This window comes from Eschrichtius robustus, chromosome 1, assembly GCF_028021215.1.
Source record: "Eschrichtius robustus isolate mEscRob2 chromosome 1, mEscRob2.pri, whole genome shotgun sequence".
Classification (NCBI taxonomy): domain Eukaryota; kingdom Metazoa; phylum Chordata; class Mammalia; order Artiodactyla; family Eschrichtiidae; genus Eschrichtius; species Eschrichtius robustus.
The window spans coordinates 167842260-167869594 of NC_090824.1; the positions used below are offsets into that span (position 1 = coordinate 167842260).

At 42.2% G+C, this 27335-nt stretch overlaps 1 protein-coding gene and 1 non-coding gene across 3 annotated transcripts in view; both read left to right on the top strand.

Moving 5' to 3' along the window:
* Positions 1–27335, top strand: part of MTHFS (methenyltetrahydrofolate synthetase) — a 316186-nt gene that overhangs the window by 280507 nt on the left and 8344 nt on the right. The window contains exon 5 of one of the 2 annotated variants that reach the window (XM_068559126.1): positions 18242–18571. The exons of the other annotated variant lie outside the window; for it this stretch is intronic. Coding sequence (XP_068415227.1) covers positions 18242–18245 — 4 coding nt within the window. The 3' untranslated portion in view covers positions 18246–18571. Of the gene's footprint in view, positions 1–18241; positions 18572–27335 lie in introns of those variants that run through there. 2 annotated transcript variants of the gene reach the window in all.
* On the top strand, positions 19192–19263 carry TRNAE-CUC (transfer RNA glutamic acid (anticodon CUC)). The gene has a single exon. It is a non-coding gene; the product is annotated as a tRNA-Glu (tRNA).

The following is a 27335-nucleotide window of genomic DNA, read 5'->3' on the forward strand; positions in this document are numbered from 1 at the left end:
TCAACTTTTGGTGCATCGCTTGTCTATTTGTAGTGAAGGTGGTTTGAGAGACAATAGGGGGAGAGACAGAGAAAGTGTTTAGGCATAGCCTGGAGGATGGTAGAACAGGGCAAGGCAGATTTACACCTTCCTGGAGGCCGCAAGAGGTCTGGAACCAGCTTTGGATGATCTTAACCTTGGCTTTATTTGGTCACACAGAGGAGCCAGATCCGGGGAACACCAGTCACATTAAACCCACGGGAGGGGCTTCCCTGGTGGAGCAGTGGTTAAGAATCTGCCTGCCAATGCAGGGGACACAGGTTTGAGCCCTGGTCCGGGAAGATCCCACATGCCGCGGAGCTACTAAGCCCATGCACCACAACTACTGAGCCTGTGCTCTAGAGCCCGCGAGCCACAACTATCAAGCCCGCCATGCCACAACTAGTGAAGCCCACGCACCTAAAGCCCGTGCTCTGCAATAAGAGAAGCCACCACAATGAGAAGCCCGCGCACCGCAACGAAGAGTAATCCCCGCTTGCCACGACTAGAGAAAGCCCACGCGCAACAATGAAGACCCAATGCAGCCAAAACTAAATAATGATAAATAAAATAAATATAAAAAAAAAACTTTAAAAACCCACGGGAGGCCAAGTATAGTCCAGCTATGCTTTCTTTGTTTGCTATTGGAGAGCCTGGAACAGTGACAGGGAAGGTGTGCTCAGGAGACAGATTACAAGTCAGAAGGATGCTTGGTATGTGTGAAGTTGGAGCAAAGGGAACAGGATCTTCTTGTGGAATTGCAGGTTGAGGCTGTGATAAGAGTCTGGAATGTTTTCCTTCTCCTTTGTTTTTCCTTCTATCCTTCCCGCTTCCCTTTTATCCCCCCTCCCTCTCTTCCTCCCTCCATTCAGGGTTTAATGAGCTTTCATCACATGTCTGGTCTTTGCCAGGCACTGGGAATATACATATCACCGTTTCTATCCCCGGGAGCTCATATACAATCTGATGGGGAGACAGATAAGGAAACAGACGATACGCACACACGTGTTGATAATGGCTTCTTCGCCTTTAAAGCAGGTGGGCTCGGACGGCTATGGTGAGGATTCACCGAGATAAGGCAGCAAGTTAGTGCTGAGCACAGTATGTGGCTCACAAGCACCCAGTAAGAGTTGGCTCCTGTTTTTCTGATGCCTCGTCTTCTTTATCTTGATGAACAAAGAGCTATGGGCACATAGCAGAGGAGAGGGGAGTTCTCCAGGAAGTCAGGAAAGGCTTTCCCTCTGGAGGGAATCAGAGCCAGTGTGGAAGGAAGAGTGGATCTCCCCTGACTGAAGAGGGGACATGAGGGTCCCAACCAAGAAACCGGAGGCTGGACACTGCCTTCCGTGAGTGACAAGGGACAGTGAGACAGAGGAGGGAGGGGAACAAGGACAAGAATAAAACAGAGTTGAGGTCAGATTTTAATGTGCTGTGTGGACTCAGGAACAATGGAGGCTTTTAAACAGTGAAAGCACGATTGGATTTGTAGAAAGTTAGCACTAATGATGGCACGTAGCTAGGGTTAGGTAAGTTGCAGAAAGACGAATTAGGAGGTACTTTCAATAGAGCAACCTTCAAGATGATGGGACCCACACCAAGGCTGTATAAACGGAGATGGAAAAGAGAGGCTAGATCTATGAGATGTTGAGGAAGCAGATCAATTAGAAAATGATTACTGATGAAACCCTGGAGGTGAATAAAAGGAATGGGTGAGTCTATTCCTTCAGGTGCTTGGAAGGATGGTGGTCTCTTATTTACTATTTATTTATTTTTATTGGAGTGTAGTTGTTTTACAATCTTGTGTTAGTTTCTGCTGTACAACAAAGTGAATCAGCTATACATATACATATATCCTCTCTTTTGGGGATTTCCTTCCCATTTAGGTCACCACAGAGCACTGAGTAGAGTTCCCTGTGCTGTACAGCAGGTTCTCATTAATTGTCTATTTTATACAGAGTATCAGTAGTGTATATATGTCAACCCCAATCTCCCAACTCATCCCACTCCCCTTCCCACCCTGGTATCCATACCTCCGCTCTCTACGTCTGTGTCTCTATTTCTGCTTTGCAGATAGGTTCATCTGTATCATTCTTCTAGATTCCACATATAAGTGATATTGTACGATATTTGTTGTTCTCTTTCTGACTTACTTCACTCTGTGTGATTGTCTCTAGGTCCAGGATGGTGGTCTCTTTACCCAAGATAGGCACTGAAGGAGGAGACAGAAGTGTAGGAGGGGAAGGTGATTTCAGCTTGGAGGAGGTTACAGGTGCTAGAGAGACATCAGGTGGAGATGGGGTGACGATTGAACATGCTGCTTGGGGCTTGTCAGTAGGCACTCCTGGAAAGTCCTGGTCACTAGAGGAAGTGGAAGGCAGACAAACAATTGGGGTGTTCAGAGAAGAGATCCCAGGTTAGGACACAGAGAGTAACACAGAGAGGCAGGAAAGGAAGATGAGAGGGCAGGTGTGATCAAGTAGCACAAAGGCGCAGTGACATGAGGACTGACGAGAGATGACATGTAGTGTCTGGGGTGATGCTTTTCAGATAGGTCTCACTCCTGGATAGATACGGACAAGTACTAGTGACTCATCCAACTTCACTTTTCTAAAATTCCTTATTAGTCAACAAAAGCTTTGTTGGCTGCAATAGAGCTTCTTGTCCACTCTATTGCCTGGCCCAGTGATGTTTAAACAAAGGTTGAACAATGGGATCTTACAATTTTCAGCCTGACAGCTTGTCTTCCTTGAGGCTGGTTATTAAGAGTTCAGAAGCTCCTTCATCCATCCAGGAGCACACTGATATCACTTTAGGTGGATGGTTTCCATGGAAACTCATCTCATTGATTTGTTAATCATTTCTCTTTGTGCTAATGTCAGCAAGTGACCCGTCCTGGCTCTATCTCCTCACTCTGGCTCTGATCCATGTGGGGTGTGGTGACAGGTGGGGTGGGACATGCCCATCCCTGACTATAAAGGTGGCCATCCCTTCCACACTATTTGTACGGTCTTGTGAGGTAGAGAGAGAATGGTCTCCATCTGGACATCATGTAAGAGGACCGTGCAGCCTGGTATTAAATCCTGGCCACCCCACGTTTGGCGTGTGGGATGCTTGGAAAGTTATTTAAATGCTCTGAGCCTCCACGACTTCATCTATAAAATGGAAATAAATCCTAACTTATAAGGCTATTGGGGAAATTCAATGAGGTGAGATAAAAAGTAGAGCAGAGCAACCAACAGCTTGTAATTATTGAACATTTGGATTGTTTCTAATTGCCATTATGACTATTCTAGAAACAGTTAACTTGTGAAGGAGGCAGTTGAGCTCATTCAGAATCTCTTCCTGAAGACTCTATTCTTTGACTCATTAAGGTTTCACTTTAAAACAGGGAAACATGTTTTAAACATGGAAAAGTGAACATGTAGCCTCAGATCCCGTTTCCTGCTCAGGGGAGAAAATTGTCCCAATGTCCTGCCTGTCACTCCCCAACCAAGGACCAGATCAGGTGTCATCCCTCCATCCTTACCTCTTTCCCTCCTTCTCCTACTTCGCTCCTTCCTAACTCCCTCCCTTCCTCTTTACCCCCTCCCTCTAGGGATCCATGCTGGAGAATCTAGGCCAATCACTGGCCCGTCCTGCACTTTGGGTTGAGAAACTGTGGGGTTTGGGGGCTGTTTCTCTGTGAGACTGACCAATTGTTGACATTTGTTTTGACTGCACTTTGTAATACACTTTTATTACCGTTTTTCATTTGTTTGTTTGGCCGCGCTGCACAGCATGTGGGATCCTAGTTCCCCAACCAGGGATCGAACCCATGCCCCCTGCATTGGAAGCACAAAGTCTTAACCACTGGACAGCCAGGGAAGTCCCTGACCATTCTTCTTTTGAGAATTGTTTGGTCTTGTCTTTTGCCCAATTGACTTACTATTTAGAGTGTTTGTTTTTTGTTTGTAATAGTTTTTTGGTAGTTGTTTTAGTGGGAATAGTTTTTGACATATTTTTCAGAAATTTTCCCTGTTTGCTTTTAAGTGGGCAATATACACATATATACCAAATTTAAAACATTCAAAGGATCATAGGGAAAAGAAAGGATCCCTCCCCCTTCCTCTGCCCCCCATCACCTACTGCCCTTCTCTAAAGGCAACTACGGATACTGGAATCTTATATATCCTTCCTGAGATACTGCATGCATATCCAGATTATAGGTACATATATGAATATGTATGTATATGTGTATATATATTAATAGTATGTATATATGTGTGTATGTGTGTATATATATATGTATATATATATTACGCACATGGTAAATTGGTTTATACCTAGATTTTTCACTTAATTAATATCTTGCTGGTCATTCCATATACGTTTTTAAGTAAATTTTTAAAAATGGAGATGTCATTGACATATAACATTATATTAGTTTCAGGTGTACAACATCAATATTCGATATATGTGTGTTTTGCAATATGAACACCACAATAAGTCTAGTTAATACCCATCACCACACCTTGGCATCCTTGTCAAATATTAGTTGATTATATATGTGTAAGTTTATTTCTGGGCTCTCTATTCTGCTCCATTGATTTATGTGTCTGTTTTTTTGCCAGTATCATACTGCTTTGATTATACTATGAATGTGAATATGAATAATATGCATATGAATATGATTATGAATAAGGTTACAAATTTTCTTTTCTTGTGATGAGAACTTTTAAGATCTACTCCCTAGCAAGTTTCAAACAAGCAATAAGGTACTATTAACTACAGTCACCGTACTGTACATTACATCCCCAGGACTTATTTATTTTATAACTGAAAGTTTATACCTTTTGACTGCCTTCACCCATTTCACCCTACCCCCCCCACCCCCCATTTCTGGCAACCACCAATCTGTTCTCTATATCTATGAGTTAGGTTTTTTGTTTTGTTTTTTTAGATTCCATATATAAGCGTGATCGTGTGGTGTTTGTCTTTCTCTGTCTGACTTGCTTCACCTAGCATAATGCCCTCAAGGTTCATCCATGTTGCCACAAATGGCAGAATTTCCTCGTTTATTGTGGCCAAATAGTATCAATATCTCATTTTATACACACATAAACACACACAAACACACACACACATATTTTTTCTTTCTGTATTCATTCATCAATACATGGACACTTAAGTTGTTTCCATGTCTAGACTATTGTAAATAGTGCTGCAATGGACATGAGGGTGTAGATATCTTTTCGAGTTAGTGTTTTCGTTTCTTTTGGATAAATACCCAGGAGTGGAGTTGCTGGATCATATGGTAGTTCTATTTTTAATTTTTTGAGGAACGTTCATACTGTTTTCCATAGTGGCTGCACCAACTTACATTCCCACCAACAGTGCACAAGGGTTCCCTTTTCTCCACATCCTCGCCAACACTTATTATGTCTTATCTTTTCAATAATAGTCATTCTAACAGGTGTGAGGTGATATCTCATTGTGGTTTTGATTTGCATTTTCCTGATGATTAGTGATGTTGAGCACCTTTTCATGTACCTATTGGTCATTTTTATGTCCTCTGTGGAAATGTATCTATTCAGGTTCTCTGTCCATTTTAATTAATTTATTAACTTATTTATTTTTGGCTGCATTGGGTCTTCATTGCTGCATGTGGGCTTTCTCTAGTTGCGGCGAGTGGGGGCTGCTCTTCCTTGCGGTGCGTGGGCTTCTCATTGCGGTGGCTTCTCTTGTTGCGGAGCACGGGCTCTAGGCATGCGGGCTTCGGTAGTTGCAGCATGTGGGCTCAGTAGTTGTGGCTTGTGGGCTCTAGCGCACAGGCTCAGTAGTTGTGGCACATGGGCTTAGTTGTTCTGCGGCATGTGGGATCTCCCTGGATCAGGGCTTGAACCTGTGTCCCCTGCACTGGCAGGCAGATTCTTAACCACTGAGCCACCAGGGAAGTCCTGCCCATTTAAAAAATCTGATTGTTTGGTTTTTTTGTGGGGTTTTTTTTGCTATTGAGTTTCTTATATATTTTGGATATGAATCCCATATCAGAAATATGATTTGCAAATATTTTCTCCCATTCCATAGGTTGCCTTTTCATTTTGTTGATGGTTTCCTCTGTGAAGAAGCTTTTTAGTTTGATGTAGTCCCACTTGTTTATTTTGCTTTTATTGCCTGTGCTTTTTGGTGTTATATCCAAAAACTCATCACCAAGGCAGATGTCAAGGAGTTTTTTCCCTATATTTTCTTCTCGAAGTTTTATGTTTTCAGGTTTTACATTTAAGTCTTTAATCCATTTTGAGTTAATTTTTGTGAGTGGTGTAAGATAGCGGTCCAGTTTCATTCTTCTGCATGTGCGTATCCAGTTTTCCCAACACCATTACTGAAGAGACGGTCCTTGCCCCAGTGTGGATTCTTGGCATCCTTGTCAAAGATTAGTTGATTATATGTGTGTAGGTTTATTTCTGGGCTCTCCATTCTGTACCATTGATCTGTGTGTCTGTCTTTATGCCACTACCATACTGCTTTGATTATAGTATGAAAGTGAGTATGAATAATATGCAGTATGAATAAGGTGTGGTCCTTACCCCCACTTGGCTCATGGTCTAGTGGGGAAAGCAGCTTTTTTGGCTATTTGTCTCTTCAATATGTATTATAGTGCTTACTGTTTCTATTTCTTTTGGAGTTAGTTTTGGTAACTGATATTTTTATTGACCAATGGCTTCACAGTTATGGCCTAAGAGCCCTAGGATTCCATGGACAGGCCATAGCGAGTACTGTGGGGCAGAGAGTATCTACAGGGATGCAGAACAGGGACTTGGGTGTCTCTGGGGGTACAATTTTAAAGTATTTTTAATCCAGATTTTCAAACCTATTAAGATAGGGTTTAAAGTGTTACTCTTTAATTTCCTTCTTGTCTATAACTAGATATCCATCCTTAGTTCTAATCTTGAATAGTCACTCATTTTTCCTGATTAGACTAGTTTTGCCTAGATTATGGGTTTAATGAAAAATGCAACCTCTGAATAAATGTATCAACTTTACTTTTTAAAAACTAATCATTAATTTTTGTTCATATTATTCTTTCCTCCTCTTTTCATTATTTTCCCCCTCTGTCTTTAATATATGGAGCTAAATACTTGATTTAGCTTCATTCATTCTTCTTTTGCAGTAAATAAATTTAATGCGATAACTTTGTTTTTATTATTGCTGAGATATTGATGTGTAGCATTCTCATTTCAGTTTTCTTAGCACTTTACTCTTCGTTGTTTAGATGTTTTTCTTTTACCCTAGAGTTACTTAGGATACTGCTTTTTAAATTTTTCAAGTGATTGGATTTTAAAAATAAATATTTTATTAGGCTTGAAAAATGAGTGCATACAGTTTCTACTTTGACAAGTTTCTAATTAAAATTTTCTTTGTAGTCCAATACAGACCATGTCATGTCTAGGGGCACCAGTCTGGTTGATAGGGCCCAGACTGTAATGTAAATTTGTTAAATCTACCCTAATAATTTTATTATTTAGGTCCTTTGTATTCTTGTTTGTTATATGCCTTCCTCATCTGTGAAGCATTGAGAAAGGTATATTGATCTCTCTCACTGCTATTCTTTCATTTTCTCCTTTTTTCTTAAATATATCTAGATGCAATGTTCTGTTAACAGTGCAACTTGATAAAGGTCCACACCATTATGAATTGGGCCTCACAACAAAAAATGACTATTCCCTCTGTTTCTGTAATATTTTACCCATGAACTCTACTTTTTCTGATATTGGTATTACAGTCATTTTCCCTCACATTTTTCTGGTATATCTTTGCCCAAACTTAACTTAGCATCTTAGCAGGTCTTTTAAAAATAACCATGATTCCTGGTTCCTGGGAGTTTTTGTTATCTGTTTTGTTGTCATTTTTAGTGTAACAAACCCTCATTCCTCTCATTTTTTAATGGGAATAATAATAATAGTATCTGCCTCATTGGGTTGTTGGAAGAATTAATAAGATCGTGCATGTCAAATGCTTAGCCCTGTCTTAGTGTTATTATCAGTATTATTATGAATCCCAAAGTGTTAGAAATCTCAAACTTCATAGTTTTCTTTCAAAGTAAGTTTTCCCATGCTACACTTTAAACCATACGTTGCCTTGTCAACTAATGAAGTTTGAATTTAAACAAGCAGAAAATAAACAAGGATTGTTAAGGTTAATTATGAGTATTCTTATGCTGAGTAAGGAATTTCTATAGACTGAATATTCGTGTCCCCCTCCAAGGCCATATGTTGAAATCCTAACCCCCAATGTGAGGGTATCTGGGAGGTGATCAGGTCTTGAGGGTGGAGTCCTCAGGAGTAGGATTAATGTGTTCATAAAGGGCACCCTAAAGAGCTTCCTCACCGGACACTGAATCTGCTGTCACCTTGATCTTGGATTTCCAGCCTCCAGAACTGTGAGAAATAAATGTTACGTATAAGTCACCCAGTCTATGGTATTCTGCTACAGCAGCCCGAACGGACTTACAGCCGAAGAATGGGGATAGAGTTCCCTTTCAGACTTCAGGATTCTAAGCCACCAGTTTGTTATCTGCAGTGACAAGTCTGGCTGCCGAGGGGGCACCCATCATCGTGGTTAAGAGGGGGCTTGACAGCCAGCTGCCTGCCTCTATAGCCCAGCTCCTCTGCTCACTGACTGTGAGACTCAGAGTTACTTGACCTCCACCTCCACACCCTCCTCTGTGAAATGGGGAGATTAACAGCACCCTCTTCAATAGCTCTGTCGTGCAGATTAAATGCACTGGCAGGTAGTAAGTGCTGTATACAGGTGAGCTGTTAAAGCTGTGCTCATGGTCTCCTCCCCCTTGTCCTCCTCAGCACTTGTCCAGCCCCTGTAGCCTCATACACAAATCAATCTGAATTAATTCAGTAAGGTCAAGAAACATTTCCAGAGTACCTGTTATGTTCCAGGTACTGTGCTACTCAATATCTATTACAGGAGATGAACATATCAACATAAGAATTATAAGGCAGTATATATAAATTTATTTATTAATTTTTGGCTGTGTTGGGTCTTTGTTGCTGCGCGCAAGCTTTCCCTAGTTGCGGCGAGCAGGGGCTACTCTTTGTTGCGGTGTGCAGGCTTCTTGTTGCGGTGGCTTCTCTTGTTGCGGAGCACGGGCTCTAGGTGCACGGGCTTCAGTAGTTGTGGCTCACGGGCTCAGTAGTTGTGGCACACGGGCTTAGTTGCTCCGCGGCGTGTGGGATCTTCCCAGACCAGGGCTCGAACCCATGTCCCCTGTATTGGCAGGTGGATTCTTAACCACTGTGCCACCAGGGAAGTCCTATAAGGCAGTATAAATAGTAATTTACTATCAACTTAAAATCATAAAAAGTAGCTATAAAGCAGTGTAGCAACTAGAACAGAGTCAATCAACATAAGTAAGAGGAAGAAGAGGCACAGAGAAAAGGAAGAGAGAAGGGAGAGCAGAGAAGGGAAGGCTCTGGAGGAAGAGAGGTGCCCACGAGTGGATGCTGGCCTCGGTGTCTGAGCTAGATTGACAGGCAGGGACACAGGACATGAGAAGGCATAAAGGCATTTCTGGGCCCATCTCCTCCTGCCCTTGTCTTGCCCTCCACTTCTGAGTACCTCCCCATGCTGTTTGCCTCCCTGTAGAATGTCCTCTCATCTTTTTTTTTTTTTTTTAAGATTTTTTTTGATGTGGACCATTTTTAAAGTCTTTATTGAATTTGTTGTAATATTGCTTCTGGTTTCCTTTTTTGTTTTTTTTTTTTGTTTGTTTTTTTAACATCTTTATTGGAGTATAATTGCTTTCCAATGGTGTGTTAATTTCTGCTTTACAACAAAGTGAATCAGTTATACATATACATATGTCCCCATATCTCTTCCTTCTTGCATCTCCCTCCCCCCCAGCCTCCCTATCCCACCCCTCTAGGTGGTCGCAAAGCACCGAGCTGATCTCCCTGTGCTATGTGGCTGCTTCCCACTAGCCATCTATTTTACACTTGGTAGTGTATATATGTCCATGCCACTCTCTCACTTTGTCCCAGCTTACCCTTCCCCCTCCCCGTATCCTCAAGTCCATTCTCTAGTAGGTCTGCATCTTTATTCCCGTTTTATGTTTTGGTTATTTGGCTGCAAGGCATGTGGGATCTTAGTTCACTGATCAGGGATCGAACCCACACCACCTGCATTGGAAGGCGAAGTCTTAACCACTGGACTGCCAGGGAAGTCCCACCTTCATCTTCTATTTATTTAAAAAAAATTTTTTTTCCGTTTTTTGTTTTGCTTTTTAATTTTATTTGGTTGTGCCGGGTCTTAGTTGCAGCATGCGAACTCTTAGTTGCGGCATGCATGTGGGATCTAGTTCCCTGACCAGAGATCGAACCCGGGTCCCCTGCATTGGGAGCACGGAATCTTAACCACTGCGCCACAAGGGAAGTCCCCATCTTCTTTTGTTTTTTTTTTCCAGAAAGAAAATTTAATACATTCTGAGAAACACAATCATACAGACTATTTTCTCCTATCTTATTACATTAACACCAGAAATTTATAAAAAGGTTAAACCAAAAAGATCAAATTAAACAAAACTCTCCTAAAATATTTTCATGCCAAACAGAATACAGTTTCTTAAATTAATAGTTAACTAGGAATAACAGTGTATTTTTTAAACATAATGAAGAATTTAGTCTAGAACCAGAAACTACACCACACTTAATGAAATACTTGATTTATCACATTACAAGCAGAAACAAATAACAAAATGTATGATGCCACCACCATTATTTATCAGTATTCTGATGTGACAGATCATATATTAAAATAAAGAAAATATATCAATATTAGAAAAAATTATCATTATTTGAAAGTAATAATTTTTTCAATATAGGGTATTCAAGAATATTGATAAAAATATTTAAAGTCATAAAAAGTTAAATAAGGTTAACATCAGACAATCCAGCACAGCATTTCAATTCAGTTATCATTGGGAACGGATTGAAATCATCTGGAAAAAATATGCCTTCTCCCAAACAGCAATTTCCTATTCAGAATACTAAGAAATGGAAATTAATATGAGAATTTTTAAGGACTTGAATATAAGGCAATACCCTTTTTATTGGAGGATAATTTGGGGGAATACTATCTCAGGATTATATATATATATATATATATATATATATATATATATCTATATATATATATATATATATCTCAGCATATAGATATTTATATAACATTTAAAATAACCAAATATTTATATATAATAGGAAAAAAGAATCTATATATCTCAATAGATGGTATATTAGGTAAGAACAGTGATAATAGATAGATAGATAGGCAAAGATTTTTTTACAGTTAGAATTAATTTCTATAATATGCTAACATTGTTGAGAGAATGTTGAAAAATGACCATGGGGAAAATCTTGGAATAAATTAAGACTTGATTGAGGGCGAGTTTTACCATCAGTTAATTCTAGGAAGACTAGCAGGATTTAGGCAGGGCACCAAAAAAGTGCTATGAAATAAAAAGCAGTTTCTATCTGGTCTGTTGTGTCTTATTTATTTACTTATTTTCTGTCTGGATTCCTTATTTATTTTCTGTCTGGATGATCTGTCTATTGGTGTAAGTGGGATGTTAAAGTCCCCCACTATTATTGTGTTTCTGTTGATTTCTCCTTTTATGGTTGTTAGCCATTTACCTTATGTATTGAGGTGCTCCTATGTTGGGTGCATAAATGTTGATAATTGTTATGTTTTCTTGTTGGATTGATCCCTTGATCATTATGTGGTGTCCTTCCTTATCTCTTGTAACAGTCTTTATTTTGAAGTCTATTTTATCTGATATGAGTATTGCTACTCCAGCTTTCTTGTGATTTCCATTTGCATGGAATATCTTTTTCCATCCCCTCACTTTCAATCTGTATGTGTCCTAGGTCTGAAGTGGTTTTCCTGTAGACAGCATATATAAGGGTCTTGTTTTTGTATCCATTCAGCCAGTCTGTGTCTTTTGGTTGGAGCATTTAATCTATTTACATTCAATGTGATTATCGATATGTATGTTCCTATTACCATTTTCTTAATTGTTTGGGGTTTGTTTTTGTGGGTCTTTTTCTTCTCTTGTGTTTCCTACTTAGAGAAGTTCCTTTAGCATTTGTTGTAAAGCTGGTTTGGTGGTGCTGAAGTCTCTTAGCTTTGCTTGTCTGAAAAGCTTTTGACTTCTCCATCGAATCTGAATGAGATCTTTGCTGGGTAGAGTAATCTTGGTTGTAGGTTTTTCCCTTTCATCACTTTAAATATGTCCTGCCACTCCCTTCTGGCTTGCAGAGTTTCTGCTGAAAGATCAGCTCTTAACCTTATGGGGATTCCCTTGTATGTTATTTGTTGCTTTTCCCATGCTGCTTTTAATATTTTTTCTTTGTATTTAATTTCTGATAATTTGATTAATATTTGTCTCGGCGTGTTTCTCTGTGGATTTATCCAGTATGGGACTCCCTGCGCTTCTTTGACTTGATTGACTATTTCCTTTCCCATGTTAGGGAAGTTTCTACTATAATCTCTTCAAATATTTTCTCAGACCCTTTCTTTTTTTCTTCTTCTGGGACCCCTATAATTCGAATGTTGGTGCATTTAATGTTGTCCCAGAGGTCTCTGAGACTGTCCTCAATTCTTTTCATTCTTTTTTCTTTATTCTGCTCCCTGGCAGTTATTTCCTACATTTTATCTTCCAGCTCACTTATCCATTCTTTTGCCTCAGTTATTCTGTTGTTGATTCCTTCTAGAGTATTTTTAATTTCAGTTATTGTGATGTTCATCACTGTTTGTTTGCTCTTCAGTTCTTCTAGATCCTTGTTAAATGCTTCTTGTATTTTCTCCATTCTGTTTCCGAGATTTTGGATCATCTTTTCTATCATTACTCTGAATTCTTTTTCAGGTAGGTTGCCTATTTCATCTTCATTTATTTGGTCTTGCAGGTTTTTACCATGCTCCTTCGTCTGTAACATATTTTTTTTTAATTTTTTTTGATGGGTTGGGCTGTATTCCTGTCTTACTGGTTGTTTGGCCTGAGGTGTCCAACACTGGAGTTTACAGTCAGTTGGATAGAGCCGGGTCTTGGTGCTGAGATGAGGACCTCCAGGAGGCCTCACTCTGATTTATATTCCCTGAGGTCTGAGGTTCTCTGTTAGTCCAGTGGTTTGGACTTGGAGCTCCCACCACAGGAGCTTGGGCCCAACTTCCGGCCTGGGAACCAAGATCCTGCAAGCCATGTGGTGTGGCAGAAAAAAAAAAAGAAAAGAAAAGAAAGAAGAAAAGGAGTGGTACAATAACAAAGAATAAAAAACAAAATAAAAGTAGAAAGATAAAAAATATATTAGGAAAAATAAAAATATAATGAAACAAATGCAACAAGGTAAAATAAAACCACAACAGAAAAAAGAAAAAAAAAGGTGGGGGCGGGGGAACAAACCGAAAGGAAAGAACAATAACAAAGTAGAAAGAATAAAATAAAATTAGAAAAATAAAATATTTATTAGAAAAAATATATATATAAATGAATCAACAAGGTAAAACAGAACCCCACTCTAAAAGAGGAAAAAAAAAACAAGCCTTGTCTATGGTTGTGTAGTTTAGGTGGGGGTGGAACTTAGGCATGGGTGGAGTGGACCTTGCCGGGTGGGGGGTGTGACGTTTGAGTGTGGGGCGGGGCCTAGGCTTAGGACACAGCAGCCGGAAAAGGCCTTGGGGCGGGGCCTAGGTGGGGCGACGTTCAAGGGGCGGGGCCTCTGCTTAGGACCTGCGTGGAAGGGGAGAGGCAGCACCGGGAAGGGAGGGCCTCTGGAGTGTGGAGTTTCCAGGTAAGGCCCTGGGTGAGGGTGTGTGGGTGGGGTTTAGGCCCAGCGCGTTTGAGGCGGTCTCAGAGGGGGTCTCCGAGTGTAGAGGTAGGGCCCTGGGTGAGGGTGTAGGGGCGGGGCTTGGGTTCTGCGCGGCAGGAGGGAGGCTCCGAGGGCAGAGGTTTAGGCCCGGGAGCCCAATAGGGTCCCTGGTGCCTAAGTGGGCAGGGAACGCGCTGGCCGCATTCCCTTCCGTTACTTCACGCCCCTCCCCACTGTCTCCCCCATCCCCACTGGACCCCAAACCATGGGTGGGTCCTGCAGGGTGTAGGAACTCCTCCCCTCCCCCAGCCACCCCTCAGGGGTGCAGGTCCCAGAGGTCCGGCCTTTACTTTTGCTTCCCCTTCCCTCCCTCCCACTCCCTCAGGACCTGAGTGGCTAGAGGGGGCCTCAGTGGGCAGAGGATAAGGCCTGGGATCTTAGCAGGCTCCCGGGGGCCCTAGTGAGCAGGGGAAACCTGGCCCCTGGGAAATTGTCCCCCAATTTCCCCCTTTGGGCGTGGGATCCCTTCCCCTCCCCCCACTACCGCTCAGGGGCGCCAGTCTCATCCCGCCTCCACTTCTCCTTCCCCCTCACTCCTCCCCATGCCCCACATCCTACCTGGTCTCTGGGGGTTCCTCCCATCCCCTTAGGTGTCTGTGGTCCCCTGCCAGTGCCTGGTAGGTGCCCTAGTTGTGCGGAGACGTGAATTCCTTGTCCTCCTAGTCCGCCATCTTTTTCCACCCCCCCATCTTCTTTTAAAGTCAAACTCAAGTCCCACTTTCCCCAAGAAGCCTGTCCCCAGCTCTCTAACCCATTTGCTCTTTCCTTGTACTTTTATTTAGAACCACGTCCCTGAGCTCTGACCACGCCAACAGCCCTCAGTCCCCTTTAGAGAAGACACCTTAGAATTCTTTGTATATTCCCTCTCCCCTCTCCCAGCTGCCCACACAGTGCTGGATACACGGTAGGCGCATTTGGCTGGATGAAATGATCACTCAGACAATTCAACAGTTAATGCTTGGTCCCATCACCATGGCTGTGAGAGTCCATTTCCCACTGAAATCCCCACTAGCTTTTGAAGACGAGCAGAAATCAGAGTGATTTGCCTTTTCCAAGCTCACGATACGTGTTCCTTTTCCATGATTTCGCTTCAGGAATCCAAAGGAGCAGGAGGGACCTGGCTGGTGATTACAAAATGGCTGGGAGACAAGAAGGAAAGGGGTGTAGAAACCTGGCAAACACAACCCTCGTTGCTGAAATGTCAAACTGAAGTCAAGCCCATTAATCTTGTTTTATTGCAAGATTCAAAATCGCCATGCTATGGCAGCCACAGCATTGATGGATGGGTTTCCCTACGTTCATCCAGCACCTCGGCTGCCTGAGAAACCAGATCTCAGATGAACATGGAGAGGAAATTAAAATGGCCTTTTGAGGTTTTTCGGTAACTGCTAGTAGGGAAAGATAGGGCATTCAGGGTCTCTGGCAGCCAAGGTGCTTACACTTGGTTTTCACCGCATTTTTTGGTAAACAAATCAAAGAAACAGCAGTGCTGAAGCCACCATGGTAAATCTTCAGCAACTTCTGCTCCAGTGAGGGGGCGAGAGTGGTCACAACCTGGCTGCCCTGTTGCTTGAGGCCACCAGGCTGTGATCTTGTTTGACTTCTTGCTGATGAAGTAGGTGAAAGATGGTAATGCCTGGCTGTTTTAATCTGCAATTTTTTGATCACTGGGGAGCCTAAATCTTTTTCCATATGTCAGTTTTCTAGTCAGATTTCCTCTTTTGTAAATAACCATTTTCCTTGTGCCCCTAATAGAATTCATAATTCAGTTCAGCAGTTCCACATTGATTGTGCGCCTATGTGCCCAGCACATTCAGTGCAAGATACACAGATATATGTGTATTCCATTTCCTAATACAGTGCAGGGATGGGGATGGCGAGAGAGAGAGTCAAAACCAAAATATCACTTCACTGCAATATGGCTGATAGGGACACTTCCAGAATATTTTCCCTGGTTTTGCTGTGATTTTTGTTATTTTTAGAGAACATAGAGGTATTTGTATTTTTTATGTTGTGCATCATATATCTTGGAATCACCTGGTCGTTATCTTTCCTCATTCTTTTTCTATTCTTTTATTGTTCTTGTCTTTGTTAATTTGTAGAAGCTCTTTAGGTATTTTGGAAATTAATTCTTTGTCTTTAGAAGTGCCACACATATATTTTCTAATCTTTTTATGTAACTTTATTGCATTTTTATCATGCCCAAAAGTGTCATTTTCAGAACATTCTTTAACATCATATATTGATAAAATAAACTCAAAATGGACTAAAGACCTAAAGGTAAGACTGAAACCATAAGACTCTTAGAAGAAAACATAGGCAGAACACTCTTTGACATAAATCGTAGTATTGTTTTTGTGGATCTGTCTCCCCTAAAGTAAAGGAAATAAAAGCAAAAATAAACAAATGGGACCTAGTCAAACTCATAAACTTTTGCACAGCAAAGGAAACCATCAGCAAAACTAAAAGACAACCTACTGAATGGGAGAAAATATTTGCAAGTGATATGAGAGGTAAAGGGTTCATATTCAAAATACATCAACAGCTCATACAACTCAACAGCAAAAAACCAAACAGCTTGATTAAAAAATGGGCAGAAGATCTGAATAGATACTTTTCCAAAGAAGACATACAGCTAGCCAACAGGAACATGAAAAGATGCTCAACATCACTAATCATCAGGGTAATGCAAATCAAAACCACAATGAAATATCACCTCACACCTGTCAGAATGGCTATCCAAGAGACCAGAAATAACAAATGATGGTGAGGATGTGGAGAAAAGGGAACCCTTGTACACTGTTAGTGGGAATGGAAATTGATGCATCCACTGTGGAAAACAGTATGGAGGCTTCTCAAAAAACTAATAATAGAACTACCATTTGACACAGTAATTCCACTCTTGGATATATAACAAAGAGAGAGAGAGAGAGAACACTAATTCCAACATGTACGTGCACCCCAATGTTCATACCAGCATTATTTACAATTGCCAAGATGTGGAAGCAACCTAAGTGTCCGTCAACAGATGAATGGATAAAGAAGATGTGGTTCATATATACAGTGGAATATTACTCAGCCATAAAAAAGGATGAAATTTTGCCATTTGCAACAATATGGGTAGACTTAGAGAGCCTTATGCTAAGTGAATTAAGTCAGTCAGAGAAAGACAAGTACTGTATGATATCTGAAAAATAAAATAAATTAGTGAATATAACAAAAAAGAAGTTGACTCATAGAGAACAAACTAGTGGTTACCAGTGGGGAGAGGGAAGAGGGAGGGGTAAAATAGGGATAAAAGTTCAGGGGTACAAACTACTATGTATAAAATAAACAAGCTACAAGATATATTGTACAACACAGGGAATATAGCCAATATTTTATAATAAATATAAGTGGAGTATAACCTTTAAAAATTGTGAATCACTATGTTGTACACCTAAAGCTTACATAATATTGTACATCAGTTATACCTCAAATAAAAAAATTGTCATTTTGATGCAGTCAGATTTTAAAATATTTTTCTTTGTGATCAGTGCTTTTTACCTTTAAGAAATAATTCCCTACTCTCAGCCTATAAAAATATTCTCTGATATTTTCTTCTGATCCATTTCAAACTTTTTCTCAGTTAGATGTAGAAATTAGAAACAAATAGGATGAATTAAAAATTTTTTTAGTACTTAAGAACTTATGGTGTTGGGTGGAGATTGTAAATGTCCTAAATATTTAGACAGGTTTATCAATAAATCCATGAGGACCTTTGAGAAATTTTAATGACTTATTTGTGTTTCCTTTTGCCTTTGACCCCATCTGTTTTAGGGGTGTGTGAGTGTGTGTTGTGTCATCTTTATACATACTCATACCCATACAGTCGCATGCATACATACACACACACACACACACACACACACACACACGTGAAGAATAACTATCCTTGAAATTGATAAATTTCTTATCCTACAACTATATGTAATATTGCCATATACTTAAAATTTTTCCTGTATATTAGTTACTAGAATCTCATTCTCATATTTAATGACCTATTTTGTATTTCTTATATTGTTAAAAGGTTGACCAGAGGCTTTGTTTGATTGTTCTGTTTGCCTTTCAAAGTTGTAGCTTTTAGTAACACTGCTATTACTACTACCATTCTTACAGAAACAGTAACTACCACTTCAAACTCTTAAGGTTCATTCATCCTTTATCAGTTTTTTACCAGACACTGTGCTTTAAGCTTTACCAGACATTATTGAATATAATTTTTACAACAACCCTATAAAAATGGCACTGTTACCCATATTTTACAGATGAGAAACATGGGAAAATGGATCACAGAGAAATTAACCAGATGTTCCAAGGTTGCAGAGCTGTGTGTGTTGGAGTGAAGATAAGCAGCCCATGTCCATTTGACTTCAGCTTTGGAGCCCTTTAAACCCTACATTTCACTGCTTTTCTCTTTTTTTCTTTTCTTCTTATTCCATTGCTTCTTTCTTTCAGTTTTTTTTTTTTTTCTGGTATTGTTTTATTTCTTTTATTTTTCCCTTGATGTGATTTTCTGTTACAAAAGTGTTAAGTTCATTCTCACTTATTCTCCCATCTCTCCCTGTCTCTTTCTGTTTCTCTTGGTTTCAATTTCCTCTTTGTCTCAGCAACATGCAAGACGTTATTCTTAGTTTCTAGATGTCTGAGTATTTTTTCTTTTTAATATCTATTTGAATTTTTAACTTATTGCATTGTGATCTCAAAGTATTATCTATAAAACTTCTGCTCTTGTGTTTATAGATATGATTTAGTATGCGATCATTTTTTGCTTATAGAGCAGGTATGTATACTTCAAAAGAAAAAGTAATCCATATTTGTGGATTATGAAACTTAGTATAAGTCTGTTATATGTACTGCATTTATTGTGTCTTTCGTTTTTTCTATGTCCTTATTTAATCTCTTGTCTACTTGGATCTGTAATAGACTGATAATGGTAAATTACTTTCTCCCTCCCAAAAAAAAACAAAAAAGCACGTTTTTGTTTCGTTTCTCGTGTATTTTTATAGTATTTTGCTGTATGTGCTTGCAAGTCTTATGTAAAACTTTTGCTTTTAAACACTGTGCTGTCCAGAATTAATGTGGCTGTTCCTTGGTTTGAATTTGACAGGCATATTCTGGCCCATGAATTTATTTTTAACTTTTAGAATCTGCTGCAGAAACATATCTTACGGACAACTTAATGGTAACTTTTTAAAAAATATAATCTTTAGTGAATTCCCTGGTGGTCTAGTGGTTAGGACTCGGCACTCTCACTGCCGTGGCCCGGGTTCAATCCCTGGTCGGGGAACTAAGATCCCACAGGCCGAGAGGCGCAGCCAAAAAGAGAAAAAAAGTACAATCTTTAAATAGCTTGATAGGCCACTTACATTCATTTTTATAAACACCACACCGTGTTTATCATCTGTCATCCCACTTTATGTCTACTTGTCCTCTGTCTTCTCTTTTGATTTTTGATGTGTGTTTTGATAAACGATTGTTTTATACTTCATTTTCTGTCTTAAAGAATTTTAAAAAGTAACCCTCTAATTTTTAAAAAATCATTTGCGATCAATGAGACATTCCACGAACATTTTTACAGCTACAATCACCATTTCTAAACTTTCTAAACAAGCACAACTTTTAACTCCTCTTTATAGCCAATGAAAGATGAATTTTACAGGTTTTACTTCTTTTCCTTTGTCCTCCTTTCTCATCCCTTTCTTCATTGGTAAAATCTGGGTTTTGATGCTACTTTATTTTTTCTCACCTTTTTCCCCCAGTTTTAGTTATTTGTAGCTTATTTGTGGACCACAATTTTATTCTAGTTAAACAAATTAATTTTTCGTAGTCAATTCTATTTTCTCCAGTTCTGTTATTACTGTATTGTTGACATCCTTACTGTTATTAATGATTTTTTTCTTTAATGAGCAGCTGGACATATAGGATTTCCCAAGTATTTTTCCATATCCAAATACCCCTTTTCCTCTCCGTTTTTGAGTGTGTTCACTGCAAAGTGGGTCCCTGTGAAGGTCTACTTGTAGGTCTTCAGTTCTGACATGAAATACTGTCGACTTCATAAAGAAATAACTGGGCACCCCTGGCACTTTCTTGGTTAACACCCTGATGCTTAACAGATTGTAAAAGTATCCCTCCATTTTATTTTTTCATTGCTTTCACAATTAGGAGAAAAAGTGAAGAAGGTATGATGGAACTTTTATTGAGCACTGTTATGGACTGAATTATGTCCCCCAAAATTCATATGTAGAAGCTCAAATCCCCAATGCAACTGTATTCGGAGATAGGACCTTTAAGGAGGTAATTAAGGTTAAATTAGCCATTAGGGTGGGACTCTCATCCGATAGGACTTGTGTCCTTATGAGAAGAGGAAAAGATATTAGGGCTGTGTGCACACAGAAACAAAGACCATGTGAGCACACAGTGAGAAAGTGGCCATCCACAGGTCCAAAAGAGAGGCTGTCACCAGAAACCAACCCTGCTGGCACCTTGATCTTGGACTCCCAGCCTCCAGAATTGTGAGAAAATAAACTTCTGTTGTTTAAGCCATTCGGTCTGTGATATTTTGTTATGGCAGCCCTAGAAAACTAATATCAACACTTTTACTCTATGCCAAGAATGGTACAAAATGTTTAATCCCTACCAACGACTCTGTGCGGTATTATTGTTCCCATTTTGTGAATAAGGAAATTGAGTCTCAAAGAGGTGAAATGGCTTGCATCAACAAACCTGAAATTGGTGAAACTAGAATTTAAACCAAAATCAGTTTCTAAATCACATGTTTTCCATCTACAGACATACCTCGTTTTATTGCACTTTGCTTTATTGGGCTTCGCAGAAATTGCATTTTTTACAAACTGCTGGTTTGTCGAACAAGTTTATCAGCATCATTTTTCCAACAGCATTTGCTCACTTCGTGTCACATTTGGGTAATTCTCACACTATTTCAAACTTTTTCATTGTTATTATATTTTTTATGATAATCTGTGATCAGTGATCTTCGAATGTCACTATTGTAATTGTTTTGGGGCACCACAGACCTCATCCACATAAGGTGGTGAACTTAATTGACAATGTTGTGTGTGTTATGACTGCTCCACTGACCAGCCACCCTCTCCTGGGGCCTCTCTATTCCCTGAGACACAACAATATTGAAATTAGGCCAATTAAAACTCTACAGGGGCTCTAAGTGTTCAAGCAAAAGGAAGAGCCAATCGATGAGCACACTTTATTGCCTTATTTTAAGAAATGCCCACGGCCACCCCAGCCTTCAGCAGCCACAGCTCTGATCAGTCAACAGCCATCAACATGGAGGCAAGGCCCTCCGCCAGCAAAAGGTTTATGACGCGCTGAAGGCTCAGATGATGGTTAGCATTTTTTAGCAAGAAAGTACTTCTTAATTAAGCATTCTGCATTCTCTCTTTTCCTCCTCCTCCCTTTCTCTCTTCCTTCATTTCACAAGTGATATTTATTTCACAAGCATATTTATTTATGTAATCATTTTAAGTCATCTCCGTCTGTCTCCATCACTAATCTGTAAACGCCACGGGAGCATGAACTCTGTATTTTTTGGTTTTGTTTTTGTTTTTTTTGCTGTGCCATGCAGCATGCAGGATCTTAGCTCCCCAACCAGGGATCGAACCCTTACCCCCTGCATTGGCAGCTCAGAGTCTTAACCACTGGACCGCCAGGGAAGTCCCTATGAACTCGGCTTCCTGGCACGGTGCAGGAACTCACAGATATCTGTTAAATAAAGGAATGAAGGCGTGAATGAGTATAGAGAGACTTCTTCTCCCTTCCCAGTTTACTTCGGGGATATGCCCCAGTCTCAGTTGCTGAGAGTTAGGTCTCCAAATACTGCATCTAGAAAATGGAGAACAAGCACCAAACCTGGAGTCCTACGGCCTAGACTTGAGACGTGCCTGTCTTTCTTCCCAGCTGGGTGAGAAACCCAAACCTTCTGGGCGTCAGTCTCCACACGTGGAAGAGGAAGACGTTGGACCGGGTCTTCTCTGACATTTCTGAGGTTCACTCGTTCAGTGAGTCTGTGCCATTGCTGGGCACAGCTCCCCTTGTTACAGGAAGACCACAGCGGCTGTTGAGAAGGAGCAATGGGGGACTGGAAATTCTAAGAGGACTCAGCCCACCCTCAGATAGTTACGGAACATAGACGGCAGGCTGGGGCCCCACAGCACATGGGGCTGCTGGGGCGGTAGCCGGGATTAAATGTGTCATGAGTCCAGGGAAGGAGGAGGCTGGGCCAGATCTGAAGGCAAGAGCAGGGCTGATGCAGCCACCCTCTGGTGTCTCTGGACCCCAGGCTGCCTTTCTTTCATTGTTTCTCCCCCGTCCAGGCTGAGTCAGTTCCTGAGCTTCCAAGGCCATCCTGCCTGACTCGGCATGCCTGACACCTTGAAGCGCTGGCAAGGCACGGAGACAGAGGCGTGGCCCATAAAAAATGATTTTGCTTAGGAAGGGAAGGACCATGAATTCTCAAATCTCTGAATGCCTCATCACCATGCCCTTCTCAGGCTGAGGTTGTGTACTTGTCCATTTATAATCACAGCTGGGTAGGGGAATCTCAAGAGGGACCCAAGCAGATCACTTAGGACCCAGACATTCCTCCATGCTCCACTGTGTGACACCAACCTGCTCCTGTCCTGGTGATCAGGGTCATCTAACCCTGACCAGATGGTGACTTCTCTTCTTCCTCAACACAAGGTCCCTCAACACAAGAAATCCAAAGTGCCCAGGCAGCAGACACACCATAGAATTCAATGGGACCCCTGCTGTGGCCCCTAGAGAAGATGTGTGTGCCCTCTGGGGAGCAGGACCCCTAAGCCTGCAGAGCCCATGGTAATGGGGATGGGAAGTATGGAGCCTACCCGGAATCATTAGGAATTCATGGTAAGTGGGGTCGCTCACCACTTCTACCTCGTGGATCCTGGGTTCTCGTATTCTTCCTTCTGGGGACACGGCTCCATTTAAAGATCATTGATTTGTGAAAATATGCCAACCTGAGGGATGGCATCCTGTCCTTGCAGAATATTGCCTCTGGGCTGGAGCTTCAGCTGTGGTTTCACAGGCTGTTCCAATGGTCTCTCAGGCCGGCCGTTTCAGGATGACAAGGTACATATGACCAGAGGATCTCATGTTCACAGGTCCACCTCCATGCGTCCTTTGCAGAACAGAACCTGAAGAAGCCCACCAGGTGTTGTGCTTCTATCTTTGTGGTGGGAGGGACAAGCTACAATAATTTGTCTTTTACTTGGGAAGAAATGTTCCAGCATATCCCTGACCACAGGGGCTTAAAATTTTATGGAGGTGGCAGGCCCCGAGTCTTCATATTGTTTATCTCCAACCCTCTGGAGTGCAAATGTGACTAGCCACCTCTTACTCGTCTCTCCTGATTGACATAATGCCATCGATGTAATGGATCAATGTGATCCTATATAGGATGTCCAGATGGTCCAGATCTCCTCCGATTACATCATGACAGAGACAGAGGGTAAGAGAGTTAACATATATCTGGGGCAAAATCGTAGATGTATATTGTCGTCCATTCCATGTGAATACAAACTATTTCCCTTCCTATTTTCTGAATGGGATAGGGAAGAACATATTTGCCAAATCAGTGACCACATACCATGTACCTGAAGCCATATTAATCTGTCCTAACAAAGAAACTACAGCTGTGATCAGGGTTATCACTTGGTTGGGCTTGCAGTTGTCTCTAGCCATCCTCCAGGATACATGGGCTTTCTGCAGAGGGGCCATACTTGAGAATTACCTGGAGACATGCAGGTGACAACACCTCTGCTCCTACCTGAGGGTAGTACTTATCCCTGCCTCCTTCCCAGGGATGCAATATGATTTCTGATTTATTCTCTTGTCAGGATGGGGTAATTTCAGAGGTTTCCATTTGGCTTTTCCTCTAGACAGCTAGTACCCCACAGGCCAAGGACCCAATGAACTGCTGAGTGTTACAATCCCAATTATGCACTTGGGGACCAGGAAAATGATCGCTGTGTAAGTCTGTGGATGTAGCGGGCCCTCCATAACTTGGATGTTGGGAAAGGATCTATTTATTACCTGGCCCCCATATTTCCCTACCAGCAGGGCCATGATGAAGCTTTTGGTCTCTAGGGATCAATGTCAACTGTGACTAACAATCCTTGAAATATCTGGGCGTTCTCCTCTCCTTGGTATACAGCTACCTTAGTACATAGTTGTAGGTTCCTTTGTGAAAGGACGGGAAGATTATTTGATGTGTATACTTGCCAGAATGTTGCGGAATCCTTCCTCTTGGGGACCCAGCCACCTGTTCAGTCCACGAGTTCTCGGTCTAAAATTTGACCCAGGTACAGGAACCAGGCAAAAGTTGTAGCATTGTACATTGGGTCAACTTCTGTCGACCTACTGGTCATCTAGCCTTGAATTCTTCTGCTGCTATAAGCTGGCCAGTACCTTTGTTTATTGCCTATACATTTGGCCTCTAGAGATTCCATAGTCTATTATGGGTCGTGGTCCCATAGCTACCGCTCTGTCCTCACTGGTCATTACAATAATTGCAACTTCTTGGCTTTTGGTGGTTAAGCCCCCATGCCCTGCATAAGCCAAGTTCTGTAGCAGCCTCTTTTGCTGCCAGCCCCGGCTTACAGAGGAGACCCCTGCTGGACTTAGTGCAGTGGGGGCACATTCCTTCTGGGTTTGGTAAATAGTGTGCTTTCTGGGTCTTCCTATAGAACCGAATCCTCTGCTGGAGGCTCCAGTCAAATTGGGCAAAAGGAGAGGTGAAAATGCAATGTAGGCTTAACAAAACTTTGCTGCTCTTAGAGGGCTCTCTGGAGCAAGCAGTGGTCATTAGAGTTGCATTCTTTTGGACCCAAATGGCCAGGCCTTTATACTCCCACCTCAGTCACCAGGTGAGAGCTGCACAGGGAAGGGCATCTCGGCAAGGCAGGGCTCTGCAGCAGAGGTGGCCCTGGAGGAGCTGACAACCACAGCTGTTTGCTGACTCCTGGCCTTGCGATTGGGTAGGTCCTTCCTGGAAGGGAGAGCTGGGCAGTGCATCTCTGTGTCTATTACAAACCTTTTTAGCTTTTGTCCCGGATGGTATTTCTGAAGCGCCTCTGGGATGCGGTAATGATGCCTCTGTTAGCCGTTCCCCTGGACTTGCACTGGAAATGTAGAAAATGTTCAGGGCCCTGAAGGCGTCAGGTCTGAGAGGCACTATTGGAGAAGTTACAGATGTAACAGAGCTTTGAGTTCTGGGAGATAAACCTGGAAATCTCCCCTGGTTGGTGGGTCCAGACATGAAAACAGGAACCTTGAAGTTGGAGCAGAAAGCATCGAGTCAGGGGACAGTGTCATGCTAAGGCGTGTGGGCAGTACTCTGTGGGCGGGGAGAGCCGCGGAAGGGTTCTGAACTTGGGGTGGCGTGTCTGGAGATGTGTTATAGGAAGGGTTTTCCAGCAGCCTATGTGGAGGAGGCACTGGCGGAGACTGTTATCAGGGGACCAATTAGGACAGTTGCCATGGTTCATGGGAGAAATGATGAGCACCTGAACCGAGACAGTGATGGAGGTGGGGGAGGGGTGGAGCAAGGGGAATGATGGGAAGGACATTTGGGAGGTAAGGATGCCAGGGCAGGTAGACATCGAACATCACACGTCTGGGAGCAGCGGGTCATTCATTCCACTCTCCAATTTCTACGTCTGGGCACATCATTTTAACCGGGTCATTTTCCAAAGCATAAAGTTAGGTGAAGTCAAATGAGGGAAAGGAGCTGAAATGTTTCTATCTCAGAGTCTGGGGAATCAAAGAGGACTGGCAGACAGTTGGAATTTCATGGCTGTTTTCATGCTGCTTCTTCCCCTTCTGCTCTCCTCACCCTGGGATCTCCTTCTTTCTCAGGCTCTCAGGCCTTTGCTCTCTGATGAGCCTTTCTTCTGAAACTGGGGTTTCCCCCACCTTCTGGGGTCCAAAGAGCTGACGGAGGGGGCCGGGGCCAAATAGATAGCCAAGGTCTTCAGAGGGTCATGTTTAGTTCCTAACCCTCCCTAAGCTCCCGGCCCTGGTGGTGTCACATGACCTGGACTCATGGTTCACACCTGCGTAGAGCCTGCAGCGGCATTGCCCATAGACTCTGGCTGAAGGGCCCCTGGCTCGGGGCCCAGGCTTTACAGGGCCTTGCCCTAGCTCTCCTCTGGCTGTACCTTGCTCTAAGGGGCAATGAAATTGTGACCCCCCCCCCCTCTGCCACATCACTGTCCAAGTATTCAGGGCCTCAGAATTCCCTGTCCCCAAGTCTGCAACCAGAGTCTGTATTGCTTTTCCCTGCAGCTGTCCCCATGATCCGTGCTCCTCTAGGTTTATGGGAGTTTGGACAGAGTTCCATGTGCAGACAGGGTTGTCTGCATAAGTGTGTGCAAGGCCTATCCCAGTGCAGGAAGGAGCTGGGGCAGAGGGGAAGGGTGGGGCAGGCACAAGCCAAGGCCCTGTGTCTGCATACTTGTTCTGGACCCTGCGAATATTAGGGGCAGGCCTGCCCTAAAGAAGGGCTTCCCATCTTTAGTAATATGGACATTTCGAGCTGGATAATTTTTTGTTGTGGGAACTGTACTGAACATTGTAGGATTTTTAGCACCATCCCTGGGTCCACCAGATACCAATAACACCGCCCCGATCACAATAATTAAAAACGTCCCAGACATTTCCAAATGACCCCTGGACCGTGGGGAAGGAGGCAGGCAAAATTACCACCAGTTGAGAACCACTGCCCCAGGATGATGAGTTGGGTGTAGCTTGCTTGGGGTCGTTCTAGTTCAATAAGACCTAAAATTTCTAATTCAAAGAGAGCTTTGGGACTTTGTGTAAACAAGTGACTTAGCAAAAACAGAAGCAAAACAATTTTAAATGTGTATCCAAGTTTAACATAAATAATTTCCCTTGGCATATGCAAAGAAGATATAGTAGTGCCTGCCGTATGTTTTCTGGTTAGGGGCTGCTGTCTGGGCTGTGAGCACCCCCAGCTGTGACTGAGGATTCTGTCCAAGGACATCAGCCTCCTGTTTGGCCCCCCATGAACCACTGTGATGTCATGCCTGCTCGTGGCCTCTTGAGCTCCACTCTGGGCTTGTTGAACTGGCTGCAGTGTGCAGCGGTCATCCAGCCTCCTGCTGCATCTGGATCCTGACCTGTGACTCAGACCCCAAGGATTCTTCTCCTCAGCCACAGGTCAGCATGGCACGGCCTCTCTTTCTCTGAGAATTGCACAAAACCCCATGGTGCAGAAATGCCTCCCAGCTAGAGGGCTGGGACTAGGATTGCCTGACTCTAGCTACTGATCAATCTGCTTTCTTA